Genomic DNA, 18866 nt, shown 5'->3' with positions numbered 1-18866 from the left:
AAACCACAACATATCAAAAATTGTGGAATGCAGAAAAAGGAGTACTGAAGGAGAAGTTTATAGCATTAAATGACTTGATTAAAAAAAGAGTTATTTCAAACAACCTAACTTTATCGCTCAAGGAAATTTTTTTAAAAATAACAAATTAAGGCCAAAGTTAGCAGAAGGAAGGAACCATTCAAGAGCAGAGCAGAAAGACGTCAAAGACTAGAAAAAAAATCAAAAAACCAAGAGTTGGTTTTTTGAAGAGATAAAATTGATAAACCCTTAGCTAAACTAAGACAAAAAGAAGACTCATAAAGTAAAATCAGAAATTAAACAGGACGCATTTCAGTGGATGCTGAGAAACAAAAAGGACCATGCAGGCTTATTGTGAACAACTCTATGGCAACAAATTAGACAACTTAGAATAAAGGTTTTTTGTTTGTTTGTTTGTTTTTTGCTGTTTAGGGCTCTACCCACACATATAGGTGCTTCTGGTTAGGGGTCGAACCGGAGCTACAGCTGCCAGCCTACACCACAGCCACAGTAACGCAAATCCAAGCCACGTCTGTGACCTACACCACAGCTCACAGCAATGCCAGATTCTTAGCCTACTGAGCGAGGCCAGGATTCAAACCAGTGTTGATCCCAGTTGGGTTCCTTAACTGCTGAACCATGAAGGGAACTCCTAAATGAATACATTTTGAGAAACATATAAGCTACTAATATTGTAAGAAATAGCAAGCCTGAACAGACCAATAACAACTAAGGAGACTGAATCAGTAATCAGAGCTTCCCACCAAAAAAAATCCCAGGACCAGATGGCTTCATTCGTGAATTCTACCAAACATTCAAAGACAATACCAATCTTTCTTAAATTGTTTTAAAAATAGAAGAGGGACCACCTCCAAACTCGTTCATAAGGCCAGCATCATCCTGACACCAAAACCCAACGAAGGCATCACAAAAAAAGAAAACTATGGAACAATATCCCTAATGAACATGGATACAAAAATCCTCAATAAAATACTTACAAGCCAAATTCAAGAGCACTTTAAAAGGATCATACGCTGTGACCAACTAAGCCTTAGAATATGAGCTAGAAAAAAAGTAAAGGACACCTAGCAACACTGTTCATTCATTGGTTCCATTCCTTTTTTTTTTTCTCTTTTTAGGGCCAGGCCTGTGGCATATGGAGGTTCCCAGGTTAGAGGTCAAATCGCAGCTGCAGCTGCCCGCCTACACCACAGCCACAGCAACGCAGGACCCACACCTTGTCTGCGACCTACATTACAGCTCCCGGCAATGCGGGATCGTTAACCCACTGAGTAAGGCCAGGGATGGAACACCTGCATCCTCATGCATGCTAGTCAGATTCTTTAACCCCTGAGCCACGACGGAAACTCCCATCCTATCCACTTTCTGGAGGCAAACACAGAAGCAGGATCCCTGTGTTGTTTCCAGGTTAGTCTCTACAGCAGTTCTCAACTCCAGCTGCACATCAGAATCTCTTGGGGAACTTTGTATTTATATGTATTTATTCATTTATTTATCGGAGGTTCCAGGCTAGGGGTCTAATCGGAGCTGTAACTGCCGGCCTCCACCACAACCACAGGAACGCGGCATCCGAGTGTCTCTGCCACCTACACCAGGGCTCACCTGCAACGCTCTATGCTTAACCCTTAATCCACTGAGCAAAGCCAGGAATCGAACCTTCGTCCTTATGGATGCTTATCAGATTCGTTTCCGCTGAGCCACGACGGAACACCCCCATTCGTTCAGTAAGCAATAGTTAATTGAATACTCCCAACAATATAGGCTTAATCTTAACGCTAAGTAGACAAAATGAATGAGATAGGGCTTCTGCGTGGAACCGTCAGGGAACTTCAAACGACGAAACGTCTGTGAAAGTTTCCTACAGTTCAGTGGCAATATGTGCAGAGAAAGTGCTAGTGTGGACCCTACTTTTTCAGGTCCCATGAACTCTCCGTCTAACTCCTCGATGTTTGGAAGGGGAGGGTGGGAGAGGCGGTGTTAAGTAAAACGAAAGGGCAGCTTCCTTTCCGTTAGAAACAACGGAAAGGAGATCGCTGGATGTGACTAGATGCGACCTGCGACTCTGTACCAGCGAGTGAAAGGTCTGAGCTCGGCATCAGCCGCTGGGGCTCACAAAGCCCTGGGACGCTCGCCCTACACCCGAGAAACCCGGGACCCCGGCTGCGCATGCGCACTTTCGCCCGGCGCCGAGCCCAGCGGTCCCGGAAACCTTACGTCAAAGTCTACGTAGGGAGGGACGCCGGGGAAACGCTGGCTCTCGGGTCACGTGACGCGGCGCGGCGTCGTAGGCTCCTCCCTCTCCAAGATGGCGTCCCTGCTGCAGTCGGAGCGGGTTCTCTACCTAGTCCAGGGAGAAAAGAAGGTTCGGGCCCCGCTCTCGCAGCTTTACTTCTGTCGCTATTGCAGCGAGCTGCGGTCGCTGGAATGTGTGTCTCACGAGGTAATGCCGTCGCCCCATCAGGGGGTGTGTGTTGGGGGAGGGGAAGGCATTCCTCCTAGTCACCGCGACCGCCGGGGACGTTCCGCCGGTTGGAGGCGGGTAGTCATTTTCTTAGCGTGCTGATTGGTTTTGCCTTCCGTCACTCAGAGTTGCCTGTGATTTAATTTGCACACAGTTTGTCGCTTGAAAAGGAGGAGCGGTCTTGGGTGGGGCCGAGCGGCCCTTCTGGTTCGTGAGCGCCCTCTGATTGGACAAACTCGGCTTTGGGGACCCTGGCCTCCGGAGGGGGGGGTGGTCCTTGGGTGGGTTGCAGGGGGAAAAGCTGCTTAGTTCAGTTCTCTTTAGGCGAGATATCCTCCTTCCAGGATTGATTGAAGGGATGCGGAGGGCCTTGGGCATTTTCACCCATGCCCCTCCCATCCTGGAAGTTCTGCCCCTGCTTTAGCAGAAACTGGGCCCTCATCCGACAGCCTTGCTCGGTTTCCTGGCCCAGGCCTGCAGCCGAAAAGAGGTTGGGATGAGGTGAGCTGAGTGAAAGGCGTAGAATATTGTCTGTCTTGTAAGAAGATCATAGTGTTATATTTATAGCACTTCCGCTGAGCGTACAGTTCTGGCCTTCACGGGCACAAGTGGGCATTGGAGGTGGCATTGCTCAGAACGTGAAAGACCCCACCCCCTAAAAAAAAATCACCGCAAAGCAAAATCCCCAAATTTCGCAGCACTAGGCACATCTTGTTCATTAATGAAGCTTTGGGGATTAAAAGACGCGTTAAGACATAAATCCCGCTGTTGAGTAACTTGGAGTCTCGTGAAGGAAAAGCTGATTAGTAATAATACATAGCTACTGCTTAGTCAGTACCTTCTGTATGCTTTGTGCTTTAGATAATCTCCTTTAATCATTGTACAAACCAATAGGATGGATACTGTTTTTTTAAAAAATTGTATTTAAAAGAAACAAGACACGTAATGTTCGCATTAGGCCAGAAATTTGGAGGTGAGAGGAGGACCAGGATTTAAAACCAAGCAGCCTGATTCAGAGGACTTCAGTGAAGATTCTTGGACTGTTAAAAATACATAGAAGAATATGTCCTATATTATAGGCCATTTTACACGTTAGTAGTAATAATTTCGCTGGGAATATTTTTTGTAATATTAACAATAGAAAATGCAGTTAAATAAAAGAAAAATCAACGCCATATTATATACCTGTTTTTTTCTTCCATTAGCACCTTGGTGCTTATGTCTTTGGCAGATCGTTTTTCTTTAGGATGCTTCCCTATTCCAGCTCCACCTCCACAGTTAGATTCTCACTGGTGGTCATTGAGCTCAGTCCCCACAATCTCTAAGGATCTCTTCAGCTGGAACATTCAGTCTGTTCCTGCATCTTTTACTGACTGGTGTGCCTGCGTGAAATGGAGGCCATTAGGGTTTGGGGAAGGATGACAAGAGTGAGGGCTGAAGCAGTCCAGAAAGTTCTAAGGGTGAACTGAGTATTGGAGCTGCACTTGAGGGGACAAGCATAATTTGGAAAGGGGACAAGAAGGAATGAATTATATTTTGCCTTTAAAGATGAGTAAGTGCAAACAGAAATTAACAGAACTGCATTTTATGTTCCTAGAGACTATTTGAGCAGCAACTTTATCTTTTCAAAGGTGGTTCTGCTTATAAGCAGATAATGAAAAAAGAAACCAGTGTTTATTGTAGTATTTATGTTCAAGTGAATCTGTCCTTTCATCTGCAGGGCACTAAAGTTCTAGAATTATCAAATAGGATGTACCCTGCCTTAAAATAATTACTCCTTAAAAAAATACAATGAATTTAATTTTTTTTTTTTTTTTGACTGTGCCTGTGGCATGCAGAAATTCCTGGGCCAGGGATGGAACCCTTGCCACAGCAGTGACAGTGCCAGACCCTTAACCCACTGAGCCACCAGGGAATTCCTAATTCTTATGCTATGTTTTCCAGTTAAATACAATAAGACTGTCTTGTTAACCTAGTAGTTTAATTTTCCATTTAAAAATATCTAGTTGGTTGACCACCGCTGATTTTATGTGTTAATTTATGCTGTTTTTCAGTGACTATGTAATACCTCTGAGATGAGAAAATTTTTTAAATTTCTCTTAACAATTTAAGTGTGGGAGTTCCCTTCGTGGCGCAGTGGTTAACGAATCCGACTAGGAACCATGAGGTTGCGGGTTCAATCCCTGGCCTTGCTCAGTGGGTTAAGGATCCGGCGTTGCTGTGAGCTGTGGTGTAGGTTGCAGATGCGGCTCGGATCCCTCATTGCTGTGGCTCTGGCATAGGCCAGCAGCTACAGCTCCGATTCGACCCCTAGCCTGGGAACCTCCGCATGCCGCAAGAGTGGCCCTAGAAAAGGCAAAAAGACCAAAAAAAACCCAACAATTTAAGTGCGGTCAAGTTACTGTAGTGCAATAAAGCTAACCTAGGTAGGATATTTGATCACAGCTTCATAAATTGGATTCTTTTGTCAGTCTGTTTAGATTATAATAGAGATCTTCTTTCACATAAACATGTTACAGCACCTCTGGGACATAAAACCCTGAAGAAGGGGAATGGGAGCGATCAAAAAGGAAGAACAGAAGGATTTCAGGAAATCTAGAGGTTAAGAAGAAAATGAGTGATTGAAGCACCCTAAGCCAAAAGACATTTCAGGTTCTTTGCCAGATCAGCAGTTTCTCACCTGCTGCAGAATAATGTATTTTAAAAATAGCTATTAAGCACAGACACATACACAAGCCAAGCTGAATGTTTTTCCTCTGATTTTTTAATTTCTTATTTCTTTTTAGGTGGACTCTCATTATTGTCCCAGTTGTTTAGAAAATATGCCATCGGCTGAAGCCAAACTAAAAAAAAATAGGTAAGACTGGAATCCATTTTTTCTATTTCCTTCAACTATTTTTTTTAATAGCTGGTAAGAAAACACATGGAATTAACTCATTTTTAACAAGCTGTTACTCATTTTTAGCATCACTTTTGCCAAAGATCAAGTGTCCTTTCATCAAAAAATAAATGAACTCTGTATTTTAGACCAGTCGTAGACTTAGGAGTTGCTGTGAAGGTGAGAGAGGACTTTGCTTTGCCCGTGTCCAGTCTCCGCTGCTGTTAATGTCTCCCTTAGTGTGGTCTGTTTGTCTCAATTGATGAACTGTCTTGATAGCATTATTATTAAATAGAGCCCATATTTTATTTAGATTGCCTCAGTTTTTCCCAAATTTCCTTTTTCTGTTCTACGGTCCTGTTCAGGATACCCACGTTATATTTAATAGTCACGTCTCTCTAGGGTCCTCTTCCTGTGACATTTTCTTTGACCTTACTTAGTTTTGATGATCTTAGGAATTCTGAGGCGTGCTGGTAAGATATTCTGTAGGACGTCGCTGAATTGGAAATTGTCCGTTTTTCTCAGCAGCTGGAGGAGTATGTCATGGGGAGGGGACCGCACAGTTAGGGTGTGTGTCTCCTGGCACCGTCTCAAGGGTACATGTCTGTGTACCACCAGTGTGACTTACCACCGCTGAGGCTCAACTCGATGACCCCGCTTGAGCTAGTGTTTGTCAACTTTCTCTGATGTAAAGTTAATCTTTTTTTTTCCCTTGTCCTTTTCCATATTGTACTCTTTGGGAGGAAATGCGCTCTTACAGCCCACATTTAAATAGTGGGGAGGAGTTCCTGTCGCGACTCAGTGGTCAACGAACCAACTAGTATCCTTGAGGATGGGGGTTTGATCCCTGGCCTTGCTCAGGGGGTTAAGGATCTGGTGTTGCTGTGAGCTGGGGTGTAGGTCCCACATTGCTGTGGCTCGGATCCCACATTGCTGTGGCTTTGGTGTAGGCTGGCAGCTGTAGCTCTGATTCAACCCCCCTTAGCCTGGGAACCTCCCTATGCCACAGGTACAGCCCCCCAAAAAAAGACAATCAATCAGTCAATAGTGGGGAGTTAGGCTTCTCTTCTTGAGGGCTGTCTCCATGAATTACTTGGAATTCTTTTGCATGGAATATTTTTCTCTTCTCCCCAATTTGCTTATTTAATCATTGACTTAAAGCAGTATGGCTCATGAATATTTATTTATTTTAGGTTATAAGCCAATACTGCATTTTCTTTTCACTCAGGTTATTCCAGCTTCCCCCATTGGGAGCTCCCTTGAACTCCCATCTTCCTTTGACATACACCCATCTCTTTTTCCTTTTTTTTTGGCTTTTTGTCTTTGTTGTTGTTGCTATTTCTTGGGCCGCTCCCGTGGCATATGGAGGTTCCCAGGCTAGGGGTTGAATCGGAGCTGTAGCCACCGGCCTACGCCAGAGCCACAGCAACGCGGGATCCGAGCTGCGTCTGCAACCTACACCACAGCTCACTGCAACGCCGGATCGTTAACCCACTGAGCAAGGGCAGGGACCGAACCCGCAACCTCATGGTTCCTAGTTGGATTCGTTAACCTCTGCGCCACGACGGGAACTCCTACTTGGAATTCTTTTGCATGGAATATTTTTCTCTTCTCCCCAATTTACTTATTTAATCATTGACTTAAAGCAGTATGGCTCATGAATATTTATTTATTTTAGGTTATAATCCAATACTGCATTTTCTTTTCACTCAGGTTATTCCAGCTTCCCCCATTGGGAGCTCCTTTGAACTCCCATCTCCCTTTGACATACACCCATCCCTTTTTTTTTTTTTTTTTGTCTTTTTAGAGCCCCATCTGCAGCACATGGAAATTTCCAGGCTAGGGGTCACCATACACCACTGCTACAGCAACGCCAGATCCGAGCTGCATCTGTGACCTGCACCACAGCTCGCAGCAATGCCAGATCCTTAACCCACTGAGCAGGGTCAGGGATCGAACCTGCGTCCTCATGGATACTAATGGGGTTCTTTACTGCTGAGCTGAAAGGGGAACCCCACACCCGTCTTTCACATTGCACAGGGGGAGGGGAGGGGAGGGTGGTTCAGTAGTTTGAGAACGTTCTTAATTTCTGGTGCTACAGGATGCTCCAGGCTCATCCTGTACATTTTCTGCCCCAGCCCTGAAATTGGCCATTTCTCCCAGGAGCCCTGGGGCCTTTACTGGAGAGTGGCAACGCAAACCTGCATGTGGGGAGTGGGTGCGCTTGCTGCTGGCGGCGTCAGAGTCCTTCGTGACCGTTCGCCTCTTACCTCCGTGGCTAGGAACCACTCGTACTTGTCTTTCCTGTCCTCATAAACCTGTTTTGTATGCTGTCCACAGCGTCATTTTTATCATTTAATCCTCAAAATATCCTTGTGAGGAAGGTGCTGTTATTAGCCTTATCTGAGGATATTATCCAGTAGCAAAATATCACAGATAATTGCAGTTGAGGAATCGAACTTGAGGCCAAGTGCAGGACTGGAGGTGAAATCTTACTAATCTCGGGTGGTGGGAGAGTTAAAAACAACAAGCCACAGGGGCCCTGTAGGGAAAAGTTGGCTGGTTCGCCAGGAAGAGGAGTGTCTGATGAGAGCAGGAAGCGCTGAGAATGTGCGGCTTCTGAACCGCTCCATCTTGGCAGCGTCGTTTGGTATCCGTTTCAACTTCTGGTGTAGCAAATAAGCAGTTGTTTTCCAAACCCAATTCCACAGATTATGGTATTGTTGCCTCTTAGTTTTCCATTGTGCAATTGTTGTATCCTCTCCCGAGTCATAAACTGTGACATTTCTGTCCCATGGAAATCTTTGTGGTCAGTGCAAGCATGAAACGTGCACGGTAACTCCAGACCGTTGACAGCGATACCTTCTGTGGAGTGATTGAGTCAAGCTCTCATTCTTGAGGAACTTTGGTGATGATTGCATTAAAAAAATAATATATAATACTTTTGAAGTTTTAAAACAAAGTCTCTTTGGAGTGCTTCTTAATTTCTTTTTGCTTGAGAGGCGCCCTTCCCTTGCAGCTCTTCCTTGAATTCCTGTCACATACAATGATGCCCGGCGTGGGGTAGGTGCTTGGTAAATATTTGTTGAATGAGTGAACGGTTGGTTGTTGGGTCATAGGTGCGCCAACTGCTTCGACTGTCCCGGCTGCATGCACACCCTCTCCACGCGGGCAACGAGCATCTCCACCCAGCTCCCAGATGACCCGGCCAAGACTGCCGTCAAGAAAGCCTATTATCTGGCCTGTGGATTCTGTCGCTGGACATCCAGAGATGTGGGCATGGCAGACAAATCTGTGGGTGAGTGAGGCGGACCTCAGTACGAGGTTTTTATTGGCAGTGCTGTAATTGCACACAAATTCTTATTTCTGTTACTTGTTGGGAGGCAGGAGCTAAATTCTGAGTGTTTTGTCATTAACTCTTCTCTCCTCCCAAGTTCGCACATGTATGGACCGTGACACTCCAGAGACTGGGTAAACCATTCCGTTTTCTTAATGTTGGTAAAATAACATGGGTAAACCTGATTCATTCTTAAAACGGAAAGATTAATGTTCTTCATAAAATAAACGCTCCTAAACCCTCCCGCTGGTGAAGTACGTCCTGAACAAAACAAGGAGACAGAAGCGGCAAAGCTCGGATCATCTCCAACAAACTAAAGACGAGGAACCCAAAAAGGAGCCCTTATGCATCAATAAGAAAGCCACCCTTACACAAAAAAATTATCAAAGTATGTGAATAGCAGCTCTTGGAAATGGAAATAAAAACGCTCATAACCAAAATGTGTGCAGGTCATTGGATTTTTTTTTCGAATACAACTTAGGTGATTTTTTTAGGTCGATAAATATGCGAAAAGGTATGTTCAGTTTTGCTAGTAATCAGGAAAATGCAAATTAAAATTTCTTCCATTGATTTGACAGATTTTTAAAAATCTGGTAATATGTGTTGACAGGAATATGGAAAAGAGTTCTTTTTTCTGCTCCCACCTCAGAGAGCAGCTGGACAACATTTACTGAATTTTTTAATTCCTCTTATTCTTTTACCCTGCAATTCCATGTCCACGTTTGTACCCTGGAGCGTTCAAACACATGCTCAAAAATAAATGTGTCGGTATTCTCAGTGAAACAGAAAAGCTGTGTCTGTTTGGACCTGAAGACGTCCTAAGGTGTTAATTACCTCTCCAGCCGGTGAGCATTTCAAGCGGAGCTTGCGCTCACCCTCACCTCTCATTTCCTGGTCAACACAGGTCGTATCAGAGACTGGAAACACTGTTCATTACAGCCAGCTCAGAATCTTGAGTTGCTGCTTATTTTTTTATATAAACAGTAACACCACTAACTACCCATTATTTTTTTTCTCTCTGAATTTACATGCTTTAACTTTTCTGAAAACTCTCTGGAGTCGTTAAAGTTAATTCCCATTTTTGGATTTTCATTAAAAATATCAGCTTATTGGAGTTCCCGTCGTGGCGCAGTGGTTAACAAATCCGACTAGGAACCATGAGGTTGCGGGTTCGGTCCCTGCCCTTGCTCAGTGGGTTAATGATCCGGCGTTGCCGTGAGCTGTGGTGTAGGTTGCAGGCGCGGCTCGGATCCCGAGTTGCTGTGGCTCTGGCGTAGGCCGGTGGCTACAGCTCTGATTCGACCCCTAGCCTGGGAACCTCCATATGCCACGGGAGCGGCCCAAGAAATAGCAACAACAACAACAACAACAAGAAAACAAACAAACAAAAAAATCAGCTTACTTGCTAATGTACAAGGAAGCCAGTGAAAAAGGCTCATATCATTTGGTATAACTAAAGAGAAGATAGACTTTGGCTAAAAATTTTCTGAAGATTCTTACGCAGTTGAAAGTAAACACAGGTGAAGTTTCTTTAGATTGAACTCTGTTCTGAAAACCTAATTGTTGATTCTGTTGGTTTTGCCCTTTGGTCTAGAATGCTTGAGCTCTTGGCTGTTGTAACTTTGTACATCATGTTGATAAAAATAAAACTTTTTGTTTCTTCAAAAACAAAAAGTGAACTGAAAAGCAAGTTCCTTGCACACGCTGGGTGGGTAGATATTTCCTGAAATGTGATTTTTATTAGAAAGTTTCTGAAGGAAAAAAAAGATATTGAGCCTCCCTAATAAAGCATAATTTCACTTAGTAATTAAAAAAAAGTTTCTGTAGCACCTTTTTAGATCGTCAGCAAATATTTGTATATATGTGTGTTTGAATGTCCATGTAGCAACTAAAGTGTTTGAATTTGTGAATTTAAATGTAAAGAAACCTCAAATTGGCACTCACTTCAGTGAGCTAAAATGTATTTTTTTTCCATGTTTGTATTTTGTTTCTTTTTATGAAATCAAAGAAACAAAGCCTAGAAATCCGAATAGATTTCTCAGTTTGTTGCATGTAAGTGCCTTTGTGATGCTTTTTGGACCATAAGCCATTAAGAGTGGAGAAGTCATTTTCTGGAGCTTAAAGCCCGTGCTTGTTTCTGGAGACGTCGCTCCTCCAGAGAGTCTCGATAGAGGCAGTTGAATGCTAGGAGCTCTGAAGTGGTGCTGAGAATTTCATTTTCTCCATGAGGTCGTCGGTGGGTGAGAAGCGTGAAGCCACTTGGCTCCGGGCTTTTGGGTGACTCATAAGTAAGCTGTTGTGTCCCTGTGAGGAAACGCACAGTGAGACGGTGTAGCCCTCAAATCTGTATTTAGGTGAAATCACCAGTTCTAAAGATGCAGTTAGGGCACACAGTCGAATGTCCCGGGAGCAGCGTTTGGTAAAGTATTGCTAAGGTGTTTCCTTCGCACAGTTAGTTTTCATGATGGTCGGAAGTAAGACAGTGTGGATATTGCACTGAAGGCCGTTTCGGCTGCCGTTTCTTACAAGGCTTATCGCATCGCCTTCAACATGTGTGTCCTTTTTGTGTCGAAGTTAGTTTTTAATTAAGGATGTACCTGCAGGACCTTGTCGTCCGGCTTAAGAAGTTCCGCGCAATCCTCGGGGTTTCCGCCTGCGTCCAGCCTGCCGGCCCCGCCTCCCCGCGCCCGCCTCCGCCCCCCTCCGCCCGCCTCTGCCGCCTGGCCAGAGGGCTGAGCAGGCTCCTGAGCGCGGTCCTTCATCAGGGGCCGAGTGCGTTTCTGCCCGTCTCCTCACCTGTGTGTAGCTGCTGGCAGATCGTGTTCCTCACCTTCAACCAAATAGGACCTGGCTGCATGCACCCTGCTCTTGCAAAAGCGGCAGAAACCGTGGCAGCTGAAGGAGACAAACAGCAAGGTTTATTCTGCACCGGTGCGGGCTCAGAGCAGCCACCTCCAGAGTCTGAGCGCCAGGTCTTTGTTCTCAGCAGCTTTTATACCAGCAACCCTTTTATGCAGGGTCTTGTTTTTGCCATGTAAGCAGCCCGGACCCCCCTTCCTGGAGCAGCCCGTGTTCCTGCCTAAGAAACTGAGCATGAAGGTTACAGAAGCAAAGCCGATCAGTAGGGCTCGGGCACGCTTAGCAAGGCCGCTGACCTGGACGTAGGGCACGTAGTTGGCCTGTAATTACAGGAAGGATGGTAGGAGGCAGCAGAACTAAAAGGGCAGCAGCTGCTTTTTCAGACAAGGGCGAGTTTTGTCTCTTAGTTCAATCTCCTGCTTCTCTGCTCCAGCTTTTCTCTGTCGGTTTGTTCAGACGGCAGTCGGTTCAGGCCTGCCTTACCCCAGTTCACTTCCTCACCCTCCTCCGGATGGACACGTAGCTTGTTTTCAATTTTTTGCTCTTGACGACAGTGCTTTTAGAAACATTCTTGTGTAGGGAGTTTCCATTGTGGCTCCGTAGGTTAAGGACCTGATGCTGTCTCTGTGAGGATGGGTCTGATCCCTGGCCTCACTCAGCAGGTTAAGGGTCTGGTGGTGGTGCAAGCTGTGGCATAGGTTGCAGATGCAGCTTGTATCTGGCGGTGCCACGGGTGTGGGGTAGGTCTCAGCTGCAGCTCCAGTTCGACCCCTAGCGTGGGAACCTCCATGTGCTGCAGGTGTGGTCCCCAAAAAAGAAACATTCTTGGAGTTCCCAGTGTGGCTCAGAGGTAACGAACCCAACTGGTATCCATGAGGATGTAGGTTCAGTCCCTGGCCTTGCTTGGTGGATTAAGGCTCCGGCATTGCCGTGATCCGTGGTGTAGGTCGCAGACACAGCTTGGATCCCTCGTTGCTGTGGCTGCGGTGCAGGCCGGCAGCTGTAGCTCTGACTCAAGCCCTAGCCTGGGAACGTATGCTGAGGGTGTGGCCCTTAAAAAAAGAGAGAAAAACAATCTTGTATGTATTTCCCATCACAAGAGCCAGCGTTTCTCTGCGTAACCAAAACTAATATTGGTAATTTTCGGATGTGTGCACCCTTAGCTCTCACAAGTGGGTTTACCACGCTTGGCTCCCACTCTTGATGTTTGGGGGTAATTCCCCGTCGCTCTGAGTGTTGTCGGACCTCTTTCACGTTTTCCCACCTGGTGGTTCATCGTTGCGTTTTTCCCTCTTTCTGGTTCGCTTTATGGAGATAGGATTTGCATGTAACGACGCTCACCACCTGCAAGTGTGGGATTCTTTGGGTTCTGACAAAAGAGTGTAGCATTTTGGCCGCCTCCTCACTTACGATGATGAAACATCTGCATCACCTCCTCTTTGCCGTCAGTGCCCCCGGCCCCTGCCTCCCCCGCCACCCCCCAGGTGCGTGCCTTCCCTTTCAGACGCGCTTCTGCTGGAGTTTATGTAAGTGGCGTGCTGTCGTCTCTTGTGTCTGTCGCCTTTGGCTTTGTTTGCATCACGCTTCTGAGGTTGGTTTGTGCTTTTGCTTTCTGCTTTTGAGTGGTATTCTGCTGTGCGGATACACCGTAAGTGGTTTCTTCGGTCCCCATTTGCTGGACGGTGAAGTTTCTCCAGGTGCAGCTTCTGTTACTAAAGCTGCTGAATGGACGCCTGCCTGCAGGTCCTAGTGTGGGTGTGGGTGTTTATTTTTGTTAAGGTAATTCCCTAAGAGTGGGATTGCTGGGTCCTAGGTCGCGTGTGTGGGGAACTTGAAACTTGAAACTGCCCGCCTCTCTCCCGGAGTGCCCGCGCCACGTGGGTCCTGCCGGCAAGGCAGGCGGGTTCCCGATCCTCAGCAGCCCTTGGGGGTTGGAGCCGTTGTGGTAGCTGTGTGGTAATGTGTGGTAATGGCTTACTCTGGTGTTAATTCGTACTTTCTCGATGTTTTTATTTACTGTCCATGTATCTTCTTTGGTGAAGTGTTTGTACAAACCTTTTGCCTCTTTTTAAACTGGACTTTTTGTCTTTTTGGTGAGCTGTGGGAGTTCTGTATTCTGGGTAAAGTCCTCTGTTGGATACGTGCTGTGAAATCGTCTTCTCCAGTCTGCGCTTTCCCTTGTATTTGTCCACAGTGTCTGCTGGGAACACATGTTGCTGATGTGGATGAGATGCAGCTTATCAGGGTTTGATGTTATGGTTTGTGCCTCTTGTGTCCTAGTAAAGGCGCTTTAGCCTAACTCAGGGTCACGAAGCGCTTCGCTTTTGCTTTCCGGAAATGTCACGGTCTCACCTCTCCCACGTCCGTCCGCCTCTGCACGTTCCGGGGTGGGTTTTGTCCCTGGTGTGAGGAGAGGCTGGCATGTGGTATCCAGTTGTTAGAGCCCCGTTTGTCGGAGGTGCTCGTTATGGTTTGCTTTCGCTTTTTCTGGAATGATCTTTTCCTCTAGGATGTGTCTTTCTTTTCTGGTGTGAGAAATTCTTCTGTAAAGTAGGTCATAGGACGTAGAGGTCGCACAGTGTGGCCGGTGAGAGCAGCTGGTCTGGAGTCGGATCGCCTGCGTTTGAATCCTGGCTTGACCACGTACCGTCTTCGTGACTCTGGGCAAGTTGTTGAACTTGCTGAGCCTCAATTTCCTCTTTTGTAAAACGACACTAATAATAAGAGTCCCTTCCTCAGAGAGGTATTGTGAGGCTAAAATATAGCGTACGGCCCTTCGGTTCCTGGCACAGAACTTTCGGCCGTTGTTGGTCATGGTAGTGGTTGTTCTTATCGCCGTCTTTAGTTCGCCTTTTTGTGTGTGTGTGTGTCTTTTTAGGGCCGCTCCCGTGGCATATGGAGGTTCCCAGGCTGGGGGTCTAATTGGAGCTGCAGCCACCGGCCTACACCACAGCCACAGCCCCGCCGGAATCCGGGCCGTGTCTGCGACCTCACGACAGCTCACTGCAACGCCAGGTCCTTAACTCACTCGAACCCGCAACCTCATGGTTCCTGGTCGGATTCGTTAACCACTGAGCCACAATGGGAACTCCTAGCACCGTCTTTATACTTGAAGAAAAAGTTCCCTTCCGAGCACCCTAGTCTGTATAAATCCTAGGACGCATTTCTTGGCCGTTCTGTGATTGTACGTGTTTAAGTTTTGTCTTGTGGCCTGTAGATGACCTGTTTGTATGAAAACAAAATCCTCACATTATGAAGGTCTTGTTTAACACTGACCCTCTATTTTGCAGCTAGTGGTGGTTGGCAGGAACCTGACCATCCTCACACGCAGCGGGTAAGTGAAGCGTCCTCAGGGAGGGTGGGGCACACGCCAAGACGGGGCAGAGCCGGGCTTCTCCGTGGGTTGGGCTTAGGCCGGCACACCCGCGATGTGCACATTGCGTGTCCTCGACACGTAAAAAGGCTTCTCGTTGTACGATGTTCAGTCAGAATGGCAGTGTTTTCTAGTCTGACTTAACAGAAGAACCGAGGAATATTTTACTTCTGTCCTCAAGGTGTGCATTGGAGAAAGGAAGTGATATGTTTCTGTTTTTCACATACCTACCAACCAAGTTAAGGTTCCATGAGTTCTCAGATATTCTTGGAACTGTTCTCAGCGTGTAGACGGCTGAAGTCCTGGAGACACCATTAGTCCAGGAGATGCCCTCGGACCCGTCGTGGTCGCTTATGGAGTCGTGGCTTACACATCCTTTAATTCGAGCTCTCAGTGACTTGATCTCCGTACTCGTCATTAAAGCTGACGTTGTTGCCCCGGAAGTAGAATACGGAAAAGGTGAAGAAATGCTGTCAAAAAGAGGTTGCGGAGAGTTCCCTTTGTGGCTCAGCGGAAGTGAATCTGAGTGCTCTCCATGAGGATGCTGGTTCGACCCCTGGCCTCACCAATGGGTGAAGGATCTGGCGTTGCTGTGAGCTGGGGTGTAGGTCGCAGACGCAGCTCGGATCCTGCGTTGCTGTGGCTGGGGTGGAGGCTGGTGGCTACAGCTCCAATTAGATCCCTGGCCTGGGAACCTCCATATGCTGCAGGTTCGGCCCTAAAAAAAGAAAAAAAGAAAACAATAAGTTATAATTATTCACCTGTGACATTCTGCAAAAACTAGAAACAGTGTAAATATCCCGGATAGGAGTTAGGGAACTTTTCACGTGTCGTATCGTGAGCGTAAATTAGTGCGGGTTTCTCGCGCTCTCAGCCGTGTGTACCTGGGCTCTCAGCTGCACTTACACTCATGCACAGAAATGTGTATATTCGTTCATCAAGCATTTATCGAGCATGTCCTCCATGCTGTGTGCCAGGAGTTGCTGAATAGTCAGAATACTTGATTCTTACCCTCGTAGAGCTGAAGGCTGATGGGAAAACAGAAATCAGTCCGATCACCTCCAGATAAAGGGAGAACTCTGAGTAACGTGGAGGAGAGAGGAATTGTGCATGTGCGCAGTTGAGCTGGTTGGGCCCAGTCTGAGGATCCAGCCGGATCCGAGGATGACAGGCACAGAGAGAATTCGGGCTGGGGGCCGGGGCATCAGTGCACGCATAGAGCTCGCAAGCAGCAGCAGCAGCAAAGCAGCTCGTGGATGAGAAGGCGCATGTGCTGGAGTGGGACACAGTCCTCATGCCCTTTCTCCAGGCACCTGCCATAGCCGAATGGGCAGCAGGGTTGCGGGCAGACCATGCAGCACCATGTGGGACCGAGGTCAGGAGTGCGAGAGGCCTTCAAAGCAGAAGAGCTGACAGGCTCCAATTAGTGTTACTAAGAAATAATTCCCGCTGAATTGAGAGGAAGGAGCCAGGTGCCAGGCACCCATTTCAGTCTGCTCAGAGGAAGTCGTTGGATACCTTGTGGGACGTCTGGGCTGTGTAATAAGATGCAGCCTTTCAAAACAGTGAGGCACAACGGGATGGGTGGCCCAGCGCAGTGGGCTTGGGGTCCCATGTTGCTGCAGCTGTGGCTCAGATCTGATCCCTGGCCCAGGAACTCCATCTGCCGTGGGGCGGCCGAAAAAGCAAAAAAAAAAAAAAAAAAAAATCACAATGATGTAGAAATACTTGTACTGGATGGAAAGGTCATAATACTCTTAGTATAAAATTTTAAAATAGTGATTCTTTTTCCCTGATAGGAAAAATAGTGAGACCTGTATTTTTATACATACGAAAGCCTTACGTCTACACAGATTTTTTAGCGCGTGCAGGATATAGTATCAGACTGTGTAAGAAGCATATCTAAGCTATGATAGTGGATTCCTCTGGTGAGAGGGAGGGTGGACTTGGGCACAGGAGAGAAATGAGAAGTTTCACTTTTTATTCTTTGTGTGTGTCTTGTTTGCACTTCTCACAGGTACCATATATTGCTTTTATGATTAAAACGTATTTCAAAAATGAAAATATGTGACAGAATGGGGTAGAAAATAGAGGATAAAATGTCACATCCGTAGAAATAGATGGTTCTGTGGCCATGCAGAGAAACAGGAGCAGTGGAAAGCGGAAGCAGGCAGTGCGGTTAAAGAGCAGTGAGAAGAGAACAGGAAGTTTTCAGGCCTTTTCTTCTGTTTGTTGAACTGAAGGGTTCCGTTTCGATTCTGAAAATAGAGCATGCAGTGACGTTCTTTGTGAAGAGAAGGGTCGACTTGCCCACCTTAATAATTTCGTGTTTTCTGCTCATTATGTGTCTAGTCGGTGTGGTTGAGTAATTGTGTATGCTTCTTGTGAGCTTTTTCATGAAACAGAGCCTGAGTCTTTGCTTTCTTGCAGATGAACAAACTGATTGAATATTACCAGCAGCTTGCTCAGAAGGAGAAGGTTGAACGAGATCGCAAGAAGCTGGCGCGGCGTAGAAACTACATGCCTTTGGCTTTCTCGGTGAGGACCTGTGCAAAAGGAGTTTGCCGTTGATTGATCGAGACCAGTGTGGAGAGGGAACAGTGAGCGTTTCAGAGAATGGCTGTTGTCCCCGGACTCCCGGATGACGGCCGGCAGGGAAGGGCCCCAGGTGATGGTGTCTGGGTCCGGGAGTGAGGCCTTTGCCGTGTCAGCGGTTCTGTTTGAGGCACCTGAGTTCAAGGACATGGGTGCCTCCTTTTCCGTCACTCCCCTTCTCTTCTGACTGTTCCTCAGGAGGCTCCTGTTTAACTCTCTAGGCACCCAGATTTACAGCTTTGGGGTATTTACAGCAAATCAGAGGAATGTGGGCAAGTGGTAGGTTTTATCCGTATTACCCATGTAACAGCTGGCCCATCTTTGGCATCCTAGTAACAGTGGTTTCCCAGCTTCAGATTTCAGAATTTATTGGCACCTTCCAGTGTTTCTCCAGTAAGAAACACACTTGTATACAGAGCATTTTGTGGTTAAATAAGCAGGAGTATATGGAAGTATAGTTTTAAATAGGAATTATTTATGAAAGCCACTCTCGACTGTTTGCATACCGCCAGTCACAAGCAAAAAATTAGGATTTGGAGGGTTCCCGTGGTGGCTCAGTGCTAAAGACCCTGACTAGCACCCGTGAGGACACGGGTTCGTTCCTGGCCGTGCTCCGCCAGTAATGATCCAGTGTTGCCATGAGCTGTGGGGTAGGTCACAGACGTGGCTTGGATCCCGCGTTGCTGTGGTTGTGGTGTAGGCTGGCGCCTACAGCTCCGATTTAACCCCTAGCCTAGGAACCTCTGTATGCCGCAGGTGTGACCCTCAAAAGCAAAAAATAACAAAGAAATTTGGATTTGGAGCTTTTGCTGTTGTCCCACGAGTTATTTATTCTCACAGAACAATTTATCTTCTGTATGATTACTTGGAGCCAAGCAGGTTGGCATTTAACGAGTACCATTTATGTGTCAGGCTCTGTGCTGAAGGAGCACTTTACACATTTTTTTTTTTGTTCAGTCCTCACAACAATCCTGTGGAATAGCTGGTATATCCCCATTTTACTCTTGAGGTTAAGTAACTTGTCAGTACTGCCCCATGCATGAGAATTAGTTACGCCATTAAACCCCCCAAAATTGGTAAGATCCACATGAAAGTGTCTAGTTTAGAATTTAATAAAACATTACAACTTGCAAAACACCCACATTTGCCAATGATTTTAATGAAGTCCTGATGCATTTTTGGAATAATCCAAGGGTATGATTAGTACATGCACTCGTGTAATTAGGAAGGGAATTTGAGTTACATGTGTTATTCCTCCAACTCTCCCCTATAACCTGCCTGCTGTATGAGTTTGCTTCTATCTTATGCTGCATTTTTTTGTCTC

The 18866-nt window shown here is 46.4% G+C and overlaps 1 protein-coding gene across 1 annotated transcript in view; it reads left to right on the top strand.

Annotated features, from left to right (window-relative positions):
* The first annotated feature begins 2311 nt into the window (after nucleotides 1-2311).
* Nucleotides 2312-18866, top strand: part of DCTN4 (dynactin subunit 4) — a 33738-nt gene continuing 17183 nt past the window's right edge. Inside the window, exons 1-5 of the mRNA XM_047779080.1 lie at nucleotides 2312-2479; nucleotides 5287-5357; nucleotides 8498-8676; nucleotides 14865-14908; nucleotides 17378-17485. Coding sequence (XP_047635036.1) covers nucleotides 2345-2479; nucleotides 5287-5357; nucleotides 8498-8676; nucleotides 14865-14908; nucleotides 17378-17485 — 537 coding nt within the window. The 5' untranslated portion in view covers nucleotides 2312-2344. The remainder of the gene's footprint in view (nucleotides 2480-5286; nucleotides 5358-8497; nucleotides 8677-14864; nucleotides 14909-17377; nucleotides 17486-18866) is intronic.

The sequence above is a fragment of the Phacochoerus africanus genome, chromosome 4 (assembly GCF_016906955.1).
Source record: "Phacochoerus africanus isolate WHEZ1 chromosome 4, ROS_Pafr_v1, whole genome shotgun sequence".
Classification (NCBI taxonomy): domain Eukaryota; kingdom Metazoa; phylum Chordata; class Mammalia; order Artiodactyla; family Suidae; genus Phacochoerus; species Phacochoerus africanus.
This window is presented reverse-complemented; position numbering and strand designations above follow the sequence as displayed.